Source organism: Lipotes vexillifer, unplaced genomic scaffold (assembly GCF_000442215.2).
Source record: "Lipotes vexillifer unplaced genomic scaffold, Lipotes_vexillifer_v1.1 scaffold963, whole genome shotgun sequence".
NCBI lineage: Eukaryota > Metazoa > Chordata > Mammalia > Artiodactyla > Lipotidae > Lipotes > Lipotes vexillifer.
The window spans coordinates 338,873-363,285 of NW_006780023.1; the positions used below are offsets into that span (position 1 = coordinate 338,873).

At 39.2% G+C, this 24,413-nt stretch overlaps 1 protein-coding gene and 1 non-coding gene across 3 annotated transcripts in view; both read right to left on the reverse strand.

Annotated features, from left to right (window-relative positions):
- Positions 1 to 9,568, reverse strand: part of TBC1D23 (TBC1 domain family member 23) — a 65,659-nt gene extending 56,091 nt beyond the window's left edge. For both annotated transcript variants that reach the window (XM_007453201.1, XM_007453200.1), the window contains exon 1: positions 9,328 to 9,568. In XM_007453201.1, the coding sequence (XP_007453263.1) occupies positions 9,328 to 9,380 (53 nt within the window). In that variant the 5' untranslated portion in view covers positions 9,381 to 9,568. The remainder of the gene's footprint in view (positions 1 to 9,327) is intronic.
- A 14,290-nt stretch (positions 9,569 to 23,858) lies between these two features.
- Positions 23,859 to 23,930, reverse strand: TRNAE-UUC (transfer RNA glutamic acid (anticodon UUC)). Its single transcript has one exon. It is a non-coding gene; the product is annotated as a tRNA-Glu (tRNA).
- Between the last annotated feature and the right edge of the window lie 483 nt (positions 23,931 to 24,413).

Below are 24,413 nucleotides of genomic sequence, written 5' to 3' on the forward strand. Positions count from 1 at the left end.
TTACGGTTCAACGCCCTGCAAACTGTAGTCTCCACTCGCCTCCACGTCGTCTCTCCTCATTCACTCAAACCCTCCACTGCTCTAATAAAACTGCTCCAAGGAGTCATCAATCATCTTTCCTGGTCCTCATCTTCTTCACATACTCTGCAAAGTCAGACTCTCATTAAAACACTCTGCCTTCAGTTTGCAGTACTTCTCCTGTAACTCCCTCTAACCCATGCTCTGAATTCTTTCCTCCCTAACAAAAGTATTCTTTTTTCAAATCTTCAATAAATATGTAATGAAGCACCTACTACATGCTAGCCACTGTGTGAGACACTGAAGATCTAGCAGTAAACAAAGCCGGTGCTCTCATGTAGCTTACAGTCTAGCTGGCTCCTCCAAGGTTTTAGCCCAGGTCCTATTATCTAATCCCATTGAACAGAGATGGGAGCGGCTCTTTTTGAGCTGTAGTTCATTCCAATTTGTTCAGAATGTAAACCGCTGATGAGCACAGAGTAAACAATGACAGGCCAGCTTGCTCATGTATACACATTATACCCAGGCACAAGCTTCTGATCAATTATTTAAAACTCAAAAATAGCCAGCTAACTAGTCGTGAGCACCAGCAAATTGTGTAACAGTGACAAGCTGCACATGTTGAGTTGTGGTTTCATGACTTAATCTGTTCCATCAGACTTCTGGTTATTTCTTAATGCCCAGGTCATGAGACATCAGCACCAAAGCTTTGTCTGAACTTATTTTGCTACTATTGTTAGCACACTTGTTACAAATTACTACCAAACCAAAACTCCTTACTTTGTTCCTAATATTTTGTGTGACATTTGTTCGAAATGGAAATAGCAGAACTTTGTTACAGATTTACTTGTACAGTAGATATGGATGGAGTTGACCATAATATGTATTATGCAACTTATTTTAAAATACCAATCTCAAATTATCAAAGCATTCTAACAGCAAATAGTATGATGGCACATTTGGAAATGACCATGACACCTTACAGTCCATGAGAGCACAATTTGTTAACTGTGAAATCTTGAAGTTATCTGGATTCTTGTCAAGACACACTTGTTACAGTATTTTAACAAAATGTATATTTGAATGCCAAGGGGAAAAACACCCCATCCACCAGCTTGAAAAAAAAAAATAGTGAAACTATGTATCAGGATCAGATCCACAAAAGAAGCTTTGGGAGATTCCCCTATCAAATACTGTAATCCTCTGCAGAATTTGTGTTTAACTAGGATCTTGGCCAAGTAAAGAAGGTGCTAAATCTAGTCCTTTTGGCTTGAGATGACAAACATGATAGCTACAATATTTCAGCACTGTGCAATAGGCAAAGGAGACAGTGATCACAGACTGCTCTGTAAACTACTAAAATTAACTACAGTACAAATGGACCAGATGCTTTAAATTTTCATAAACTTATTTTTAATCCATAATCCACGTAGATCAAATTGCACCAATGGTATACCTTCTTCTGCTAAGAAAAAACTCAGGAATTTTTGTGTAAGCATTAAAAAAAAGCTGCTTATAACTTTACCATATGTGTAATGTTGCAATGCATTTGCTGTAAGACTTGTCTTACAAAATGGAAGAATATCTCTCTATTAATGAGTAGTTAACTTTAGAGAGTGTTCTAAATCCTTTTCTTCTTCCATGCTTCCTCAAAATAAAAAGTCCCCAACACACTGTTCTTTTCTATACATATAAGGTGACTTTCTAGCACTTTTAAGGCACAAAGAAATGCATCAGGGTCTTTCCCCTCACCCCCCAACCAAAGCACTAGTTTATCTGGAAACTGAAAATAGTGTGTACCTTTTGCCTCAAAGAAAGAATGGGATGAAAACAGCACAAGTCAACACAAAACAGCAAATTACCTGTTTCTATTACAAATTTCCACTTTACTCAAAATGTAATGAGAAAAGAAATACCCACAATATTCCTTTTCTTGAAACCATCATTTTGGAAGATAAAGGAACAATTATTGCAAATGAGGTGACAATATTTGCAACATTTGGGCAACTCTTTCCAAAGGTACTTTACCAATGGAGATCATAGTTTGGCAAAGAAATACATAACGGATTTATTTTTTAAACCTGAATTCCAACATTAGTGATAACTTATTCAATAAAATAGGCTCTCATTTATTTTCATGTCAGTGGTTAAATGTAAATGGAATCTACAAAATAAGCTCAAGAATGTTTGGTATTCAACTGCACACCCATATGAGATGAATACATCCTTCTATGCGTCACTTTTGTACTTCAAAACAGAGACCAGAAACTCTTTAGAGGGATAATAACCACAAGGAAGCTATTTTAAAAGCAAGTTTCTTATTTCTCCAACATCACTGAATAAAAACAATGAAAAAAATTACTGAGGTGAGAGTTATTAAAACTGTGTAACTGTTTACATGTTCTAATTAAATACCACTACTGTGCTCTCACAAACTAAATAAGTAAATCAAAAATTATAATTTTACTTCCATAAATGATACATATACATATAATTGTATTACTTATATATTTACATATATTTAATATATAACTTATTACATAAACACATTTAAATATATAACATATTATATATATAATCTAGATGATATTTGTAACCATAATATCTTTTTAAATTTTATTTATTTATTTATTTTTGGCTGGGTTGGGCCTTCGTTGCTGCGTGCGGGCTTTCTCTAGTTGCAGCGAGCGGGGGCTACTCTTCGTTGCGGTGCATGGGCTTCTCCTTGCAGTGGCTCCTCTTGTTGCAGAGCACAGGCTCTAGGGCATGCAGGCTCTAGGGCATGCAGGCTCAGTAGTTGCGGCGCACGGGCTTAGTTGCCCTGCGGCATGTGGGATCATCCCGGACCAGGGCTTGAACCCGTGTCCCCTGCATTGGCAGGCGGATTCTTAACCACTGCACCACCAGGGAAGCCCAGTGAGAATTTTTTTAAAAGACAAGTAAGGTATAAAAAAGAAACTGAAAAATTCAACCCTACTCTTGGAACACAGAGACAGACTGGCACTTTTCCTCAGGTCAGTTTCAGGGCTCAGTTCCACACTGAGAAATCATTTATTTTAGAAGTCCTTCCTGTGTGTAGGCTTCTTGCACTCCCATCCAATGAAACAACTAGGTATCCCTTGGGATTTGATGAGAAATTCTCCCCCATTAAATTCTTCTTACAGCCTGGAAGAGGCTCCCAGATCATGAAGTTCCAAGAAATTGGAACTGTTGGGCCGGTCCTCTGTGTGTGACCTGAGAGCTGCTGTTTTCCTCAACAATGAAGGAATAACTGCTCCCAAACATGCTCCCTCCCAGTGGGCCCACTGGAATCCTTAACCACTGCTCCACCAGGGAAGTCCCTGTAACCATAATATCTTAAGATTAAAAACTAATCTATTTAAGTGATTTTTGGCAAGAGATATGAGGACACATTATGAAAACCATACAGATATAAAGTTATAGTATATAATGCTCTGTATCATATCCCACCATATCAATCATGAATTGTCCCTTCCTGTGGATGCAAGAGCAATAATGTGTTTCACAGCTTATGCATATCCTTAGAGCCTTGTAAAGTGCCACAGAAAATACACACCATATGTTCAACAAAGCACAACTTTGCATATTGTATGTTTCAAAACACATGGTTGATTGAGTATAGGATTAGCATATTTTTAACTGGGTTCTCTCTAGCTGTCTGTTAAAGTATTTGTGAACTATACACTGTACACGCAATCAACTTTAGAAAGAGCAAAGGGCTTAAAGAGCCATGAGTTTAAGTTCCAGATTTTCCACTCACTGGGTCTATTGTCTAACCTCCCTATGCCTGTTCTCTCATCTCTAACAAGGAAAGGACAATAATTCATAATTTCCCTTCTTCATAGAACTGTTCTAAGAGCCAAAATGAGATAGTATACAAAGGATAAAGCTCTACGTAAACATAGTATTTTCTTATATCTTCTTAATGAAATTATTAAATACCACCATAGCAACTAGTTTTATGTAACAACTGCTTTAAAGTAAGGAAAGCACACGCTACAGCATTCTTACCCAACTACAAAATGCTATGTCAGCTTAAGGATAAGAAAAAACTCCTTTAACCTTGGAGAAGAAGGAAGATGTGAAACAAATTATTTAATTAGTCATCATTTTCTCAATTCAGGTCAAAAGGTAAGACAGACCCTTAAAAACAAATATACATTAAATTTCAGGAAATAGGTGTTTTTTTTTTCTAATTGGCTCTTACTGCTCTTGCATTTCCACAAACAACAATTTGCTCTTATGAACCTAACATATGGGACTGATTTGTTTTCCATGTGTAATTCTCAATATCTAAATAAGTCACTTCAAGCATTGTCCCTTTTCAAGCTGTATAATCCTCTTCTACTCTGCTAAAGCATGTAATTTCCAACAACACAAGTACTTAAGTATCTTCAGAAGATATCTTCATGTATCTATTCCTAGGGCTAAAATGATGAAAAACTGAAGTGCCCAAGAATGTCAGAACAATGCACAGTTCTGGTTTTAAATGTTTCAAATTTTTCCTACAACACTACATAGCAGCTTGAATATAACCAGTATTTAGTTAATGTTTACTGAATGAATTAGGAATGCTTTGCCTCTATTTTGCTTTTTGATACATGGGGCGGGGCGGGGGGGGCACTGTCTTTGGTTTATACCAAGTAGAATCCACATTTCACCATAAGCAGCATAAAAGATTTGCCAAGCATACTTTATCAATTCTGTTCAAAAGACACCTACTCATGAGTTGGCTGTGTATCGCAGTACACTTAACTAGTGCTCCAGAATTACCTGAATTCCCTCACTATACTCAGATAGGGAATGCACCTGTATTCTCAGCAGTGAGTACAAATAAATAGAAATAAATTAATTGAATACATTTCTTTAGCATGCAAAAACCAATTACTAACTCTTACCTGTGGATATTAAAATATCCACAGGAACAAAATCCTAAAAGTGAATTATTATTTAGGAATTACCTCTAAAAACAGTAAAATCTGAATTATAATAATAACATTAATATAAATACTAAAAACAAAATAAGTCTTAATTTCTAATTTTTGTCTACCCTCTTACAGTTTACAAAATCAAACAGCTGTCACTTAAAAACTCCTAATCCCAGCCAGTAAGGTTCATTTTCTCTTCATTTTTTGTAAGGTAATATCTAGTCTTGCTAGAACTACAAGCTACCAATATTCTTCTTAAGCAATGGGTTACATTCTCTTTCATATTAAATGTATTTCTTTATTGATTTTATCATGTCTGAAATTGCAATCACCTGCTCCCTAAGTGACACTTTAAATCTCTATTTCAATGCTTATGAAATGGAAAGCACTGAGAGTACTATTCACAAAGTGCACAAAACTTTGAAAAAGACCCCATTATTCTCAAAACAATTCCTATTCACATTTCAAATTACAACAATAGAAGCTTCTTTATGGAACTGATATTTCTACAATTTTAATAGAAGTTTAGCAACAATTTAAGAAAAGTTGTACAAAAAATTTTAACTAAGCAAACTCAGAATACCAACAGTTGTTGTACAATCAATGTGTACACCAAAGAGAAAAACATTTTTTAATCATGACTTTAGATCTTAAGGAGTTATTTCAGAAAGAAAGCCTCAGCAAATGAAAGCCTCAATTTCAAAGCTGGTTTCTTCAATACCAAGAAGAATAATGACCAATCTTTAGACTGTAATAATTTAACATTTCTTTTATTTTCATACCTGTAGCTTATACTAACTTTTTAATTAAACTTAAATCATTTCAAACTGTAAACATTTTTACAAGGATTTCTCCATGCCCTCTGAGCTTATATGGCTGCAATTTCAGAAAGTTTGAGAGCTGACGCAGTTTCTGATAACCCTGGTTTTCCATAAAAAATGAGTATTACACCAGCAGACAATTACACAGCTCACAAAAACAATGGAGTCAGAAAATTTATATGAATTGACAGCTTGGTATATTACTGCACATGATTTTACAAAAGTCTGTATTCATTCATACACACATTCAGACAATAAACATTTACTGAGCCACCTGCCATCAGCACTGCCCATGAGAAGTTCACTAGCTAAAGAGCAATGATAAATCATGTAGTCAGATAAATTATAGTATAATTATGTAATATATATAGTATAATGTATTAGGTGATACACTATAACATACAGAGAGATAACATACATACAGATATTCCTCTGACCAACTCATTCGGAGATACACATCATCTAGAACCTTGATAACCAGAGTATGGTTCATGAACCAGAAATGCCATTACCCAGTAGCTTGTCAGTCAGAAATATGGAATCTCGGCCCCAAGCAAATCTACTGAATCAGAATCTGCATTTTAACACGCTCTCCAGGAAACCCCAATGCACATTTAAGTTTTGAGAAACACTGATCTAGAACATAATTGAAAAACAGTAAATAAGTAAAAGTGACATCTTGTACTTTTAAGCTCTTCAGGCCCCATCCTGAGCCTTTTTACAAAGAATAGATAATTTAACAAGTTCAGCTACTTACCTTCACAGATCAGGAACAAACTGGGAGATACCACTGACAACAAAGAAAGAAAACAGGAAAAACTAATAAAAAGCAATCTCAAAAAGGGATGGCTATAGGGGACCATTTAAACAGCAACAATCTACCCTTTCTGCCTAAATAGGCCCGAAAGGTGTCAGTGTGTTACAGAAATATAACAGTTATTGATGTTCTTAAATGTGTCTCCTCTAACTAGACCACAAATTCCTTGAGGGCAGGGACCTAGTTTTATTTATTTATTTATTTACTTACTTATTTATTTTTGCGGCACGCGGGCCTCTCACTGCTGTGGCCCCTCCCGCCTCAGAGCACAGGCTCCGGACGCGCAGGCCCAGCTGCCATGGCTCACGGGCCCAGCCACTCCGCGGCATGTGGGATCTTCCTGGACCGGAGCACGAACACGTGTCCCCTACATAGGCAGGCGGACTCTCAACCACTGTGCCACCAGGGAAGCCCTAGTTTTATTTTTATACACGTACATTTGTAAACTGAATGACCCTAAATCATTAAGATGAGTTTGGTTAGGCAATGAGATATATATTTCACAAAAATTTCTATCTAAAAAAATTACAATAAAAATGTCACAACATTGTTTTTAAAAAAAGAATAAAGCCTCTCCATTCTATAACAACCCAATTAACAAGCACTCTAAGAACAGAGGCTTTACTGAACTTGTGGCTCCAAATCCGAATCTTTTCTGACTCTATTCAAATTCACTTCTAGAAGACCAGTGCGTGGAGTGAGTAGAGAAAAAGATTAGAAGAGAATGGAGGGAGAATAAAAATCAGAGAACACTCAGGGTTCCTCCACTCGTGAAAATAAAAAGAGAAAAATGGGAAGCCTCACCAAAGATACAGAAACGCCAGAAGAGAACAAATACTACCTCTAGCAACCATTCACTCCATGGTCCTTGCCCCTGTGAACCAGACACCTGCTCACAATCCTCCTAACCTAAGAACTTAGACACCTTAGCTCTAGAAACACTTCCCCTTGTGGCCTTCAATCAGCTATTACAGCCAGTTTGTAATACAACAAATTCACTCTTCCAAAACAGCAAATTCCATGATGTTCTAGTCATTACGCTCCAGACAAATCATTAGTTTTCTTGCCTATGTCCTTGCTCATGTTATTACTTCATAGAGAACTTTCTGCTCTGTTAATCTGACCCTGCATGTTAGCCACCAGTCATGTGTGGCTATTTAACATTTGAAATGTGGCTAAACCAGACAGAGATGTATGATAAATGTAAAATACACATCGAATTTTAAGACTTGGTACAAAAAAGATGTAACAGTATTGTTTTTTTAACAATGATTACATGCTGAAATATTATTTTGGATATATTCAATTAAATAAAATAGATAATTAAAATTAATTTCACCTGTTTCTTTTTAATGTGGCTACTAGAAAATTTAAATTGCATGTGTGGTACACGTTACACTTCTATTGGACAGTGCTGGTCTAGATCCTACTCATTCTTCAAGGCCTAATTCAAACACCTCCAGCCCTGTAAAGCTTTCCCCAATGACTCCAAGTGGACATGGTTTCTGTCTCTCTGAACTTTCATATCACTTTTCTTCACACTCCCAAAGAACCACAGCAATTTTACCTTTTTACTGAGTGCTCCTATTACAGCTCCCCAACTCCAAGATAAGCAAATCGAGAAAAGAAACTACATCTAGGTCACATAAATTTTCATCCTACACCTTGGAGAGTGCATGTACTAAGGTGATGCTTGATGTCTGCTAATTGAGAGTTGAACTTCTCAATTACTATATTATCTATCCCTTTCACCGATTTCCATTTCTTCCTGAGGAATTAAACTCCATGTCTACAAATGACCTGGATTATAATTAGAGTGCCAGCGAGCTGTACATATATGATGAACAAGCAGATCTAAAACTAATACCGGTAGTCAATACACTTACATCAATTGTAAAAATTCGACAAGCCTCTAAAGGTTCCACTTTTTTTTTTTACGATGCTGTCCCTAAAAGTGTATTGTGAAGATCAACTAATTCAAAAGTAGGAGACTTTCCCAGAGATTAACGACACTGGGTGACTAAAGTCTACCAAAAATTGTCCGAGATCCTCCCACAACCCTGAGAATAGATCAGGTAAGCATACAAAGACTTGAGTAAAGCAAGAGCAGTGTCTTATGTCGCAACCAAAGCTCTGAAATCGAGCTGTGAGGAAAGTGGTAGGAAGGGAAAAGAGACGAAGGGTGTTAACTGTTGGAACGCGAAACGAGAAATAAAACCTAGCACAAAAAATGTCTGAATTATGTGGGAGGGATCCTCCCTGGGTGTATCTCTCAACCTCTGAACCCTGAGGCAAAGGTTGTGGTGGTCATTTCAAGTGGTCTTTTCTTCAAATGGTATTCCAGTGCCTGAGATCTGCATCCGCGAATCTTCCTTCCTCACCAGCCGACTCTGACTTCCCGGGCCAGGAATTCCGGCCAAACCCAACCCTGAAGCCACCCTTCTCCAGCACAGTTTGGAAACCGGCGGGTGAACCGGGAGGGCCGAACTGAGACCCAGCAGCTGGACGACACCCCTCTCCCTTCGAGTCCGGGCTTAGCCCCTTGGGCAGGACTGGGCTGGCAGAGGACAGCCAGTAGGCAGAGGGGGCGGGGCAGGGCGCCGGACTTCGAGGACGGGTCTTCCCGTTCCATGCCAGCGCCTGCCGGTGCCGCGGAGACCCGCAAGGTGGTGACAAGGCAGAATAGAAAGGCAGTGCAAAGCAGCCCGGGGCTTTCACTCACCAGCCGTCGCCGCCCGACGTTGGCAGTGGCAGGACCTCTTCTCCTTCCGCCATTGCTGTTGACGTCCACGTCACTTTGCCGAAAAGTGGACCCGGCGCCGAGGCCGACTCAGACCCAACGTCGTAAAAGGTCCTCGGAAGTCTGGGACTGAGCTTCTGGAGAAGGAAAGGAAGAGGGAAGAGGCGACAACGCAAAGAACGCAACGTCACGACGTCCCGAGGGCGAAAGGTAACTTGGAGGAGGAGACGTGGAGAGCCGCTGCCCCATCCAAAGACTACATGTCCCAGGATGCCGCGGGGACCGGGCCGGGCGAAGTGGGCGGGGCTTGGCGAGGGCGTGCGTCCCAGTAGGAGGCCCTTGAGAGCGTCGCTTCTTGGCATCCAGTTAGCGTCTTCTTTGCGTCTTGGAGTCCTGCTTAAAGTTATGTCTGACTGTCTTAAATACTGGAGAGGCGAGGGGAGGGGGGAATTCTACAGGGAAGGTGGAGATAGGAGCAATAGCCACATTTGGGCCATTTCCTAGTGCAACAGCTGTGTTTGAAAAAAGAGTGGGATGTAAGGGAAAGGCAGGCTCACCCCTGTTTGTGGGGCGCGGTCAGAAGTACAAATGGAGGCCACGTACTTTATGTTTGAGTACTTTAAAAGTTTTTTTTTTTAAAGCTAAACAGTAAAGGAAATATGTTCTAGCCTCCCACCTTTATAAACATATCTTTCTAACAACATAGAAGGGCAAGTCCAAATTTAGAATTCTAGAACTCTGGATTTCCAAGCAGGGAGAGCTGCCAAGTTTCTTCTCTTCCCACCCTACTTCCCCTTCACTCCACGTGGGTGGACTCCTCGGCCTCCACATCCAAGCTCGGTGTCTACCATCACCAGCAAAGCACCGGCTTTTGGTTTCCCCTTGACCATCCCTGGGCCTAGGGCTGAGCACAGGGTTCAGGAAGATGGACCTAGGGAAATGCTTTTGTAAGCCCTGGCCCTAATGCTGATGAAGTAGAGCCACATGTAACAATATGGATTAATCTGGAAAATATGATGTTAAATGAACAAAACATTGCGGAAGGGTAGGTAAAGTATGGTGTCATTTATATTTGGCTTTAAAAATAGCACAATATACATTTTTATAGAACGTATATGCTTTTAAAAAATGCACAAGAATGATATATAGAAAAATTGGAATGGCAGTTCTCAAAGATAAGCAAAACCAGACATTAGTTAAGTAGTGAAAACAGATGTTATTCAGAAACTACGGACAGTAGGGGCGTGGGCTGAGCTCCATTCTGATTTGTGCAGAGGTGATTAGGGATTTTAAAGGGAGAAAGAGGGAGCAGGGAGAGCGGGACTCAGAGTCAGACAAGTGAAAAATTACAAAGCATTGGTCAGTGTAATTGTGATTAGACCAGCTGTGTCTGCTAGCTGGCAATTTTCAAGGTTAGGATTTTTCCCTCGCACAGAGCCTGGGAGACAGAGACCCTGCCCTTCTTGATGATTACATTTCAAAGGAATGGCTCTCAGGTCCTTGAGAAGGACACGTCTAAGTTGTAATAGATACATATTCACAGATGTAAGCCCTTTGTAGTAAATGCTCCAAGAGACGTCAGTAACCTATAATCAGGTGCTGGCTAGATCAAACAGTAAACTCTCCTGGCAGCCATTGCACTTTCTCAATCAGGCATTTTAATGGGGTTCATTGGAGGCCAGGGTCATCCTAGGGACACAGCCTTAAGTTGCTAAAAACCATGCTAGAGTTTGATCAAGTCTCTTAGTGCAAGGGTTTGGACAGAGCTGTTAGGTGCCAAAAGTTCTGCAGTTCTCACAGTTACATTTTTGGGAGGAGAGGAAATGGCTTCAATTATATTTTTAATATTTTGTTTCTAAAGAGCTGACAAATGGCTACATAGGTGTTCAGTATTCTTTATAGAGCCTATACTTTGGTATCTAAAATGTTTCATAATTTTAAAAACTATTTGATTAAATAAGCACAAAGCATAGTACAGCTCTTTCATTTACAACCAAAAACATGTTCATTCTCTTCCCAAAGGGGAGATAATACAGAGCCACATTATTGCACCTACGTCTAAGCCAAGGATCTCTGCATGATGTTCAGTCCTTCTGTGGGGAAAATTTTTTTTAATATGGAGTGAGAGTTTAGATAACAGCTATCAAAAAGAATAAAAGACATGAATCTAGGTCAAATTACCATCCTGATATTCAGGACCTCTGCTGGGTCTCTTCAATTGCTGTCAGTGGATTTTCAGAAGTTTTCTAAAATGTTTTGTAAAACTGTTAATTCAGTGACATGACAAGCAGTTGTTCATTGATTAAGGTGATCATAACCCTCAATTGTAATTCATTCTCAGTGTAATTAAAACAGTGGCTGCTTAATACTCCATGTGGTAAAAGTATTATTCCATTTAAAATATATCAAGTGTTTGCTTGTGTTTGATATCCAGGCTCCTGAGTTAGCACAGACTCCGTGGTTGATGAGTTTTCTGATAAGTCCATCCTCTTCATTTGGATCCAGTTTGTCCGCATTTTCCCCAACATGCCTCACTTCCTGAGGTGACAAGGATAACACTATGCCCAAAGAACATTTTATAGATGGCTACAAGTTCTTATGGGTGTACCTTTCTGAGTACTTTTGTGCTTTTAAAAAAAAATCGCAAAGTCCTGCCTTTTACCTGGATTGTTATGAGCTTTAAAAAATATAAGTATGGGGCCTCCCTGGTGGCGCAGTGGTTGAGAGTCCGCCTGCCGATGCAGGGGATACGGGTTCATGCCCCGGTCCGGGAGGATCCCACATGCCGCGGAGCGGCTGGGCCCGTGAGCCATGGGCGCTGAGCTTGCGCATCTGGCAACGGGAGAGGCCACGACAGTGAGAGGCCCAAATATCGCAAAAAAATATATATATATATATAAGTATGGGATTACAAGTAGAATTTGTTAAATTCTAGTAGTAAATCTCTGCTTAAAAAAAAAATTTCAAGAGCTAGAGAAGATTTTATTATGAAATTATCTCCCTGTATTTTCTTTCTTTACTCTTTTCTCCTAATTATGAGAAGATTCCATCAATGACACTAGAAGCTCTCTCTGCTTTTATATATCTTTATATCTTTCTGGAACAGAGGAAGTTGGAATTTCTTTTTTCATAGGCCTGGTGATGCTAATAGTGCTGACCGTCTGGATCTGTGCACAATGCAGCCATTCCAAGACATATCTTCATGAAAGGCACATCCTATCACCCACATAGGGTGTGTTATCGGCCTGCACTTCTGCAGCTATTTGTACTCCCGTGCCCAAATAGAAAAGTATGGTATTATTCTATATTATCCTTGGATAAAACCAAATTGCATTTTTATAAAGGGAAAATTAAAGTTTCTTGGTTTTGAATGAAACTGTAAAAAAAAAAAGTATTTTTCATCTATTATTTGGTGTTGTGTGCCATATAACTATGTAATTATGTAGTTCATATTGTATTATATGTACTTAAGTCATATTATGACACAGTCTATTCTCAATAAATATTTGTTAAATGAACTGAAGATTTTTTTTTCAAGTATTTTGGAATAGATGAAGTCATTCAGCTATATAGAAACAGCTGGTTGGGATTGGGGGCAAGTGTTGAGCAAACAGTGATAACAAAATATTTTCCCTTATCCTTCTAGTAGTTGTCTTTGCTAATTGAAGTTGACTCTTAATAGGTTATATAGATGGACCCAAAGTAAACATTTGGACAGGGATTGACCCATTCTTGGGTTTGGGATAGTTATGCTTTAACGTGGGAGCCTGTTTCACTCTTTCTCCAGATTTGTTCCCAAATGTTCCAGACAAAAGGCTCTTTATTAGGGTCAGTCACTGCTGGTTAGAAACAGAGATTGTAAACAATGTGTTAGCTGGACCTAGCCTTCATTTTAAAAACTTAACTTCTTGCTTTTTGTGAGTTCACACACAATATGTAAACAGTATCTTTAGACAATGGCTGTGCTATTCTTTACGTATAATCTGTCTCCATTCACCTCATACACTTATACTCACCCTTCCTTTTAGGCATATGTCTTTACAAATAAAAGAGTTAGCAAGCAACCATCTAAGGTAATTGGATGAAATCGCATGATATATGCTTTTAACGATATGTGTAAAAAATACAGGTATGTATTACAATTTCTATTAATATGTTATTTACAGACTGGTTTCTCTAATACCCATGCTAAATTGTACAGCTTGTCCCACTCCTGGGCATATACCTGGACAAAACTATAATTCGAAAAAAGATACATGCACCCCTATGTTCATAGCAACACTATTCACAATAACTAAAACATGGAAACAACCTAAATGTCCATCAATAGGTGAATGGATAAAGAAGATGTGGTGCATATATACAATGGAATACTACACAGCCATAAAAAAGAATGGAATAATGCCATTTGCAACAACATGGGTGCAACTAGAGATTATCATACTGAAGTACGTCAGAAAGAGAAAGACAACTACATATGATATCACTTGTATGTGGAATCCAAAATATGGCACAAATTAACCTATCTACAAAACAGAGAGACTCACAGACATAGAGATCAGACTTGTGGTTGCCAAGGGGGAGGCAGGGAGGGAGAGAGATGGACTGGGAGTTTGGGGTTGGTAGATGCAAACTATTACATTTAGAATGGATAAACAACAAGGTCCTACTGTACAGCACTGGGAACTATATCCAATCTCCTGGGATAAACCATAATGGAAAAGAATATAAAAAAAGAATGTCTATATGTGTATAACTGAGTCACTGTGCTGTACAGCAGAGATTGACACAACATTGTTAAGTCAACTACACTTCAATTAAAAAAAAAGAAATTGTACAGCTTATCACTGTCATTACTACCTTCCAAATTCACATAAGAAGAATTAAAAAATTAAGTAAATAGAATTCTTAGGATATAATGAATATGAAAATGACCACAGAAACAAAAGCATTTAAAACATTTAGATGAAGAACTTCTCTATAATTTTGCTCACACTTTTTTCTAGACAACATCAACTACTTCTGTGTTGTTAATTTCCATCTGTAACCTAACTCCTAAATCTGTATTTCCAACCCTGGCCTTTTATAGTTTGCATCTATGAATCTAGCCATCTGCTGGGAGCTTGCACTTGGATGACCCACAAACACTCCAAACTCAATATTTCTAAAACCAAACTCATTATGTCTACCTGCTCCCCAGTCCATTCCATTTCTATAGAGGTAAATGGTTTTATTATATAACTAGTCATCTACGCCAGAAACTTGGGAATTATTCTAGCTTTCTTTCCTTCTTATTTCCCATGGGTTATCATGGACCTACGCATATTTTCCTCCCTAGGCATTTTTCAAGTCAGGTCATTCTTCACCACCCCTGCAGTTTTTCTCTTGCTTTTGCTCCTCATTTTGCTTTGCATGAAGGGAGTCCTTAATTCGTCTCCAACCTCCTTCCACTGTCTTCCCCAAAGAGTCAACACAGGCTCTACACTAGGGGTTCAAACTGGCAGCCCTCAGGCTAGATTTACTTAGCAACTTTTATTCTCTTGTCATTTTTAATCACTTGAATATCTTTATACACTTTTCAGTTTGTCTCCTCCACCACTCCCCACCACTTTAGATCAGCCCCCAATTTACACAATTTTTATTTGCTTGATCCTCAAAGGTATTTGAATTTGTACCTCTTGTTGCATATTTCTAAAATGGAAGTTTACCTAAAATCCTTCAATTGCCCATTATCCCCTATAAAGAACGTCTAAATTCTTTATCATGGATACAATACTCTCAGAATCTTGAGTACTTTCCCATCTTCCCTTTTAACATATGCTTCAGCCATTCTATATTTTTTTAAGTCAGTTGCTTGATGTTTTTAACATATTTATTTGGCTGCACCAGGTCTTAGTTGCGGCACACGGGATCCTTAGTTGTGGCATGCGAAATCTTTCTTCTTTTAGCTGCGGCATGCGGTATTAGTTCCTTCACCAGGGATCGAACCCAGGCCCCCTGCACTGGGATTGTGGAGTCTTAACTGCTGGACCACCAGGGAAGTCCCTCAGCCATTCTATATTTACAGGCCCCAGATATGTCCTGCTGCTCCATGACTTTATGTCTTTGTTAAAACTTGCTTCCTCTGCTTTGTTACATTCTAACTTCCTTCAGCTGGTTACACTTAGCCATATGGCTTGAGCAACATTTTCTTTGTAACCCTCTCTCTCAAGCAGAATTATTCATTCCTGCCTTTTGCTATCACTTCCCCTTAAATATTCCTCAAAATTATATGCTTATATATTTGTTTTCTCTGCTAGACCTGATATCCTTGGGACCAGCTTAATATGTCTTTACATTTCTAGTGCCTAGCATAGTACTTGATACATAGGTGTAATCTGCTGTATGAGTAAATGGATGAATGGACTGTGTGCACGCATCTGTGTGTGTGTGTGTGTGTATATGTGTGCGTGTGTAACATTATTACTGCAAACACTTATAGACCATTTATCATGTCCTAGGCATTGTTCTAAGCACTTCTGTTAACTCATTTAATCCTCCCAACAACCCTATGAATTAGTAATGAATAAATATGAAATCTGAAATCAAGTTAGATCAAATAGGCAAGTAGTTTTCTATCATGATTTAAGAAGCATTTCTTTAGAAGTAGAAATGATTGTCATGTTTGTATTAAATTTAAAAAATAAGTTAATGAAGACACACAAAAGAAGAAGAAGCGGGAGGACATTACTTCAGGGTCCTTATACATCACAAGTAGGTGCAATTGCTCAATTGAGTGTTTCTGCTTCTGCATAATGAAATCCTTCCTGGGAGAGGCAAAATCTTGTGTCATCCTTTCTAACCTGAAGCAAATTAATTTCTTCCTGCCATAAAAACGTCATTATTTTTTAAATCTTTGATTTGTATAAAGCATTTGGTGATAATCTGTGAGCAGAGACAAAGCCTATATCCACAGATAATGATACTGCTTCAATTTTGTCTAGTCACAGTCTTTTTTTTTTTTTTTTTTTTTTTGCGGTACGCGGGCGTCTGGCTGTTGTGGCCTCTCCTGTTGCGGAGCACAGGCTCCGGACGTGCAGGCTCAGCGGCCATGGCTCATGCGCCCAGCCGCTCTGCGGCATGTGGGATCTTCCCGGACCGGGGCACAAACCCATGACCCCTGCATCGGCAGGCGGACTCTCAACCACTGCGCCACCAGGGAAGCCCTTGTCACAGTCTTTACAATGTCCTAAGAGGCTCTACATAATCTGCAACCCTAGTGTTCCCTCCATCTGGAAATCTCTTTGCCCGGATATATTTAGGCTCAGTGGGTACATAGTGTTCAGGTAGGCAGAGATAAGGAAAAGAACTTCAGGGAGGGACTGACAAGATCAAATGCAGAAAAGCACCAGGCATGTTGGTGGTTCAGAGAGTAGGCCAGTGATGGGAGAGACAGTTCAGCCAGGATCTGGCAGGGAATGGAGAGCAACTGAAGGTTCTCAAATATTAGAGGACTCTATGACCCAAGGATAGTTTTACAAAGATGAACAGTTGGATTGAAGGTAGAAGAGATCAGAGACAGGGAGGTCAGCCAGGGGCCAGTAAGATTCTAAACTGCGATATTAGCCATAGAGCTAGAAAAAAGTAATAAAAATGAGAAAGATTGTGGGAAGAGAAAGATTATGAGAGACCGAGTTCCTGATCAGATATGAGACAAAAGGAGGGGGGTGTGGTCCTGATGATAGTAGCCACAGCAGGAGCAGAGCCCTCAGGAGGGATCTGTTGCAGATAGAGGTTTGATGGAAATGAGATATATTAGGCAGTTGGAAATAGGGCTGTGGCCCAGAAAACGGACTAGGTCTAAGGATACAAATCCTGTAAAATTCTGATTCTGGTTCTTTCTGTAGGATGAGAGGTAACCAATCAGGAGACAGAGACTGGCAAATGGGGACTCTCATATGCCACTCTGGGAAGTGAATTTGTGCAAATGTTTTTGGATTCAAATTTGGAAATACTCATCAACATCTAAAGTATACGTACCTTTTGAAATATTCTCTGTAGAATTTATCTTACAGAGATATTTGCACAATTGAGGAAGAGCATATACAAGGATGCTCATTGATGTACTGTTTGGCTTGTAATGGCAAAAAAAATTGGAGTCAACTTAATTGTCCATCATTGGATGGTACCTCTATATGATGAAATACTATGTTGCTGTTAAATATAATAGAATGAGGTAAAGCTGTATATAATGACACAGAAAGGTGTCTACCATGTATTAAGCAAAAAAAAGCAAGTTGTAGATGTGTGAATTAACTAGACGGGAGGAATCTTTTCCCAATGAATAAGTATATCAAGTCATCACCATGTACACTTTATTTTTTTCATGTACACTTTAAATAGCTTTCCATTTTGTCAATTATACCTCAATAAAGCTGAAAATTTTTCAATTAAAAAATCCTCTTAAAATTCCCCTCCCAACCCATGACCACTAACAGAAGAGTTCAGTTGGTGCATGTTCTGGTTCTACCTAGTCTTGAAAAGCTGTGTCCAACAGCAAGTCACTTCTCCATCCCCCAGGAATTGTGTTAACCATTTTATTTATTTTTAAATAAAACAAAAGGGTGGGGAGAAAAGCAATTTGCAAAATGGTGTGTCTAATATAATTCCACTTTTCAAAAAAAGTGAGATATATATTTGGACATGCACACAGAAATGTCTAAAAGAATATGTGGAATTGTTAACTGTGATAGTTTAGGTTGGGCACGACTTAAGGGGACATTGACCTTCTACAGCTATAAATTGTTAGACGTTTTTTCCACTGAGCGTGTATTATTTGTAATAAGAATAAAAGTTTGGAATTTTATAAAAAAATACTTTCAGACTTTCTTAAGGAGGTCATTCAGTCACTGGTACTAAAGGTGAGATAAAAGTAGGTCAAAGCAAGGCAGGAAAATGTGCGGTGGACGGTGTACGTGAAAGTGGTACATGGTGTGTATGTATTGATATATGAAAACGAGCGGACGGGCCCTGCCTGGTTTGGCACCTCCTGAACATTCTAGTGTCCTTTCATAGCACCTTCCTCTCCCCCTTACACCGGCCTCCTCTCTGTTCTTTGAATAAGCCTTTCAACACATGGCCTCTGCGCATGCTGTCTCTGCCCTGAAAAAATCCCCACCCCAAACACACAGCCTCCAACATGTACACACCTTGCTCTTACTTCACATCTCAGCTCAGTTGTCACTTCCTCAGAGAAGTGAGAGGGCAGCCTTTCAGAATACAGCAGGCCCCTTTGTTACATGTGTTTCTAAATACGCTACACGTGATTTGAATGGGAAAACAAGAAATTTAAAACGGAAAGGGAGGACGGCAGAGAGTGACTAATGCTTTAATGGTATTCATGTTTTGAAACCTTTCTTCTTGATCTATATTGTCTAGTCTACCTGCTTTTCCTACTTTTAAGTTTACTTGTGGTTCTTCTTAGATGTTTCCTATGCAGGGCGGTAAGAGAAGCCTGAAATCATTAATAGACTGTGAATTACTGCAGTATCATTGTACAATTTCCCTTTGGACAAATTCCTTTCTGCACTCATTTATTAAGCGCTAAGTTCTGTTCGAGACCCTGGGTGGAATAACCTTATCTTCCGCCCACCTTTCCTACTTTTTCCTCTTCTACTCTCTTATTCAGTGCAAGCTCAGTCCATCACTGTGATTTTCAGATTTTCAATCTCATGAGCATTGGAATAACCTGAGGAGCTTTAAAAAAAAATGTGGGAATTTACCCTCAGGGATTCTGACTCTGCTGGTCTAGGGTCAGACCCAAGCACAGGGGTGTTCTGAAAGTTCCTTGGGTGATGCTAATGTGCGGGCAGCATTAAGTACGACTGGCTGAGATTAACCTTGAAACAGAAACTCTACTTGGAGAACTGGAGAACACCTGACTTATGGAAATCAAAGCCTGGGTGGTTCCAATGGCATCAATCTCTTAGATGGGGTCAGACTTGCTTTGTTCACAAAGGTAGAGGCTGAAGGCCGAAAGTATAAAAGGTGACAGCTGAAGCATCCCCCTGAATTAAGGCTGATGACTTTGGACCAGAGCACTTGCTTGCAGGAAATAGTTGGATCACTTGTGCAGCTGGATTAGTGGCAGGCGTTCATGGAGAAGAGCAGGTTAAATGGCTGTGGGGACCAATATTAGCTTTCAGATTCTGTTCTCTGTTACTCATGTGTCTCAAAGACTTTCAGAACAAGCAAGTATTATTTTAGGAGTTTAATGCATGGGGCACCTGAGGCCCTGGAAGTTTTATGCCTTATTCTTCAGCACAGTCTATATCCCAGGGCTCCTGACTCCCAAACACCAGAGGTTATCACCAGGTGTCCTGCCTGAAGCAGGACATCTGATTCTTAGTCTTGGCTTAGCCACTAATCACCACAGATGTGGCCTGCTTAAGTCACCTCTGCTCTCAGGGCCTCAGTTCCTTCAGATGAGGTAAGTTGAACTATATGGTCTATCCAAACCCCCTTCAGCAGTAGCAAGTGACACTAGGTGGCACTCATGTAACTCCAGTGGGGAACGGTTGGAACATGTTGGCTGCCAGGCTCCTTCTGTCCCTTAAAAGACCCAAGGACATGATAAATGCAACTTGAGAAATAATGCAGTTTTAGGAAGACTGCTTGGGCCTCCTTTCACCAAGAAGAGTTTTTGAATCTGTGGATGTCTGTTATGTTTTACCAGCTACTTTTACAATGTACTTTGGATTTCATATTCCTCTCCTTTTTATCATCTCAAATTTTAAAATATTGTAGAGAAAGCTATTTCCTATGGCCTAGCTACCTTTGTAATCTTGTCCAGACACACAGGCTTGTGTGACATAAGAGCATGTAGTATTACCTTAGCAAGTACCAAGTTCTCCCAGTCACATGCCACTATACGAGTAACTTCTAGGAGAGAGACCCACTGTCCCAGCACTGAACTTCAAGCAAATGGGATTCTTCCCTGCGATGAGCCGCCCCCGAACAGGGTGACCCAGACATGGCTTTTGTTCAAAGTCTTGCTCCCCACAGCAGGTTGGTCCTGATGTTTCCAAGAGGTTCCTTCTGCTCTAGGTTCATTTCAAGAATGCAGTCTGGATCAACCTGGCTTCAGAACTTGACCTTCATTATCAGGATATTATCTCAAAGGTGATGCTTTCTTCATCGGCAAAAATCACCCAAGACACCTTTCAGATGCTTCTCCCTCAATCAAGGACCACAGTAGTAGTACCCAAGGTTTAGCAACAAAAATAAAAGGTAGAGGAACTAAGTGTGGCATCTAAATCTATGAGATCTAAGAAGAGATTTAAGAAGTTTCATGTTGTTAATTCATGTTGGGAGTAATAGATGGATCGCAGCGACTGCATCGCCTGTCAATATAAGGGACCCTGGACTTGGGTGAACTTCCTGGGTGGAAGTATAGTCATGACTTCCAGACTAGGGGTGGTGTTAGAGTCAGGGTAAGGGATTGAACGTACATATGTGTATGCACTGGTAGACTACAAAGACCTGAAGCCAAAATACTAACGGCAGTGGCGTTATGGGTGACATTTATTGTCATCTGTATACTTTTCTGTATTTCTCAAATTTCATTTAATGATCATGAATTTGTTTTTGTGTTTTATTATTTCAAAATTCAAAAGAAAAAAGAAGGAAAGAGAAAAGAATGATCAGTAGGTTTCAACAAAGAAACAGTTGTTTGTAAATTACCTTGTTTATGACTTGGAAAAAAGCGAGTATGATTCCAAAAGGGGATTGTACTATTTCCCTTGGATGTGGAAATTAATTGACTCTGGTCTGATCCACTGATGGTGAAGTAACACCTGAAAGACTCACATTAACATTACAATTGTCCTCAACATACACAAAAGGTTAGGACTCCATGCTTCCACTCCGGGGCCCCAGGTTCCATCCCTGGTTGGGGAACTAAGATCCTGCCAGCTGCACAGTGCGGCCAAAAAAAAAAAAAAAAAAAAATTCATTCAGTACCATCTACTGAATGGTAAACTACACTTCAATGACGGCCAATTTCATCAACACATTTACTGCAGCAATCCTTTTACCCAGTTCATATTGTCTCCCTGTTCCACTTACGTTGTGTCTAACTTGTAAGAGATGATTGACATTTATCCAATTCTGCCTTATGCAGAAGGTATCTATGTACTTGATATACTCCCTTCCGCTCTTCTCCCTCCAGCTTTATTTTTTATTTTTTAAACTAAATTTATTTATTTATTTTTGTCTGTGTTGGGTCTTCGTTGCTGCGTGCGCATGCTTTCTCTAGTTGCAGTGAGCGGGGGCTACTCTTCCTTGCGGTGTGCGGGCTTCTCATTGCAGTGGCTTCTCTCGTTGCAAAGCACAGGCTCTAGGTGCGCGGGCTTCAGTAGTTGCGGCTCACAGGCTCTAGAGTGCAGGCTCAGTAGTTGCGGTGCACAGGCTTAGTTGCTCCGCAGCATGCGGGATCTTCCCAGACCAGGGATCGAACCTGCGTCCCCTGCATTGGCAGGCAGATTCTCAACCACTGTGCCACCAGGGAAGCCCCTCCCTCCAACTTTTATATGGTAACTCTCTAGGTTACCATAGGAGCTAGGACTTGCACTATCCTGACTCTTGTTCAATACCCAGAACAGTGCCATAAGTTTATCTGGTGCTGAAAAAAATTGTTGAGTGAATAAATAGTTGAATGAAGAACAACTAAATTTGTTTTGTTATATGCCTATTACAGGCTAGAGACAATTTCAAGTATATTATATGTCAGCTCAATCCTCATAGGACTCCCATTTTGTAGGTTTTAATCTTCCTATTTTATAGATTTATTTGTTGCCTCTCTCTTGCCACTAAATATAAGTTCCTTGAGGGCAAATATCATGTCTGATTCGTTTCTGTAGCTTTGTAGCTCCACTTCCCAGGTGATGCCCGACACATAGATGATACTCAACGAAAGTTAGATGAAGGATCAGATAAGTGAGGGAACCACAAATGAAGGGTCAAGTTAAGACTGTGTCCAGCACCAAAGCCTGTGCACTTTGTACCATGTCATGTGGCTCTGTCTGTATTGTGTTGTTAACTGCCCAAGGCTTCACAGCAATTTAATGACCAAATTTGAATTAGAAGAAAATGATCCTCCATGCCATACTTCAATCAAAATGGTGACAGAAGTTATAGTTGTCACTTGCTTTATTTACTTCTAAAGAATGTACCTAATATCATAGGAAGGATAATTGGCCAGTTCATGAATTTTCTGTTTCTGCTTCGAACATCTGACTGTAATTGTTTCTTTACCTTGTTCTGACATCATCCATGACTCGGTATATGTTTGGGTATTATTTGGGACCCATCTGAATTCATAAGCCTTCTATTTCCTACCATGAGAATAAGATTAGCCAATATTTGCATATGCTAACACTAGTGACAAAATTATAAAGAATGAGTTAAACAAAATGTCACTTAGCAGAAAGTGATAATTAAGCTCTTAATTAATCTTTCTTTCTGCCAGAATTTGGCTTTTAGTCAACTGATACCATTTGATAATAGTGTACATAATGTGGCAAGCACCAGAAAGAAGCTTGTAGACAGCTCATGGATACTAAAAGTATGCAAATCTTTGAACCTATAGTTGGAAATTGAACAGCAATAGAGGTGAGATTCTAGAATTTCCATTCCCACCACTACTTATAATGGAACCAAACAACTGTGAATGCATTGCAGAGATTACTGAGGCCTTCATTTATAAAGCATTTTATGAACCTTTTAGTATAAATGCCAACTATTTTAAAATCTTATGATTCCCTGATGAAAATATTTTCCTAAACAATTTGGACCACTCCATATAGTTCTAATGGTTTCCCTATTAAGTACCTTTCAAAAATAGCCACAATGTATCTTTTTGAAATAGATGGGTATTAACCAAATGGAAGTGTGCATTGAAAGTTTCTGCTAATGCAATGAAACCAAAATAGTCTATAAAATGAGGGATTTGAACTAATATCTCTAAGTTTGCTTTCAGTCATGGGGAAAAAAAATCTATGGCTGTAACCCTGAAAAAGTTTAGTCAATGCTAAAACCTGAATACAATTCACATACCCTGTTATTCATGCCTTACATGATAAATTCTTGCCCATTAATTTAATTCAAATCTGAAGGGAAATTAGCAATTCTATGTGAATTCATCCATTTGTTTTTATTAACTCATCACTCTATCTACATGTTTAATTAAATGTTCACAACGTAACAAGAGCTTCTAATTAAAGGAAGAGGCATTTCAGAAATTTTTTTTTTCCTTATTTTTCTGCAAAGGTGATGACAGAGTTTCAACACCCAGCTTTATGTTCCACGGTTATAATTTTGTGCCATATGTACATATAAAAAAGAGCTGCTATTGCAGCACCTCTCCCGATCATAATATCTTACATTCATACCACATTTTACAGTTTAACAAAGTGATTTAAAAATTTTTAATTTATTTACTTTTTGGCCGCGCTACAAGGTTTGCAGAATCTCAGTTCCCTGACCAGGGATTGAACCCGGGCCTCTGTAATGAAAGCCCAGAATCCTAACCACTAGACCACCAGGGAACTCCCAAAATTTATTTTTTCAGTTTTAAAATTTCCTATCACATTCACCTCATCGGCTCCATCACGCATCATTGGTGACATCACGCCTTAAGCACCTAGTCTCCTTGACCCATCATTCTCCACCTTTGATCCCCTCAGTGGCCCTGAGGAGAGAGCTTGGCAGATATTCTCAGTCAGAAATGAGCAAACCAAAGCTCAGGGAAATGAAGAAGCTAGCTGGTGGGTGATGATGCCTCAGATTACAATTTATATTGCATCTGTAAAGTTAATTTGAATAAAATTTTGAATGAAAAGGCATCAATCATTTGGGTAATTCAAAATGGCTGAAACCATTTTAGGAAAGTTGATAATTGATAGATCCATTTCAAGACAATTTGCCCACCCACAAGGATCCACAGTGACTTCTAAACAGAACTTAATGTCTCCTGATGTGTATTATTCCTGCTACAAAGTAGACAGATGACTCAGATGGGTTTGAATTTA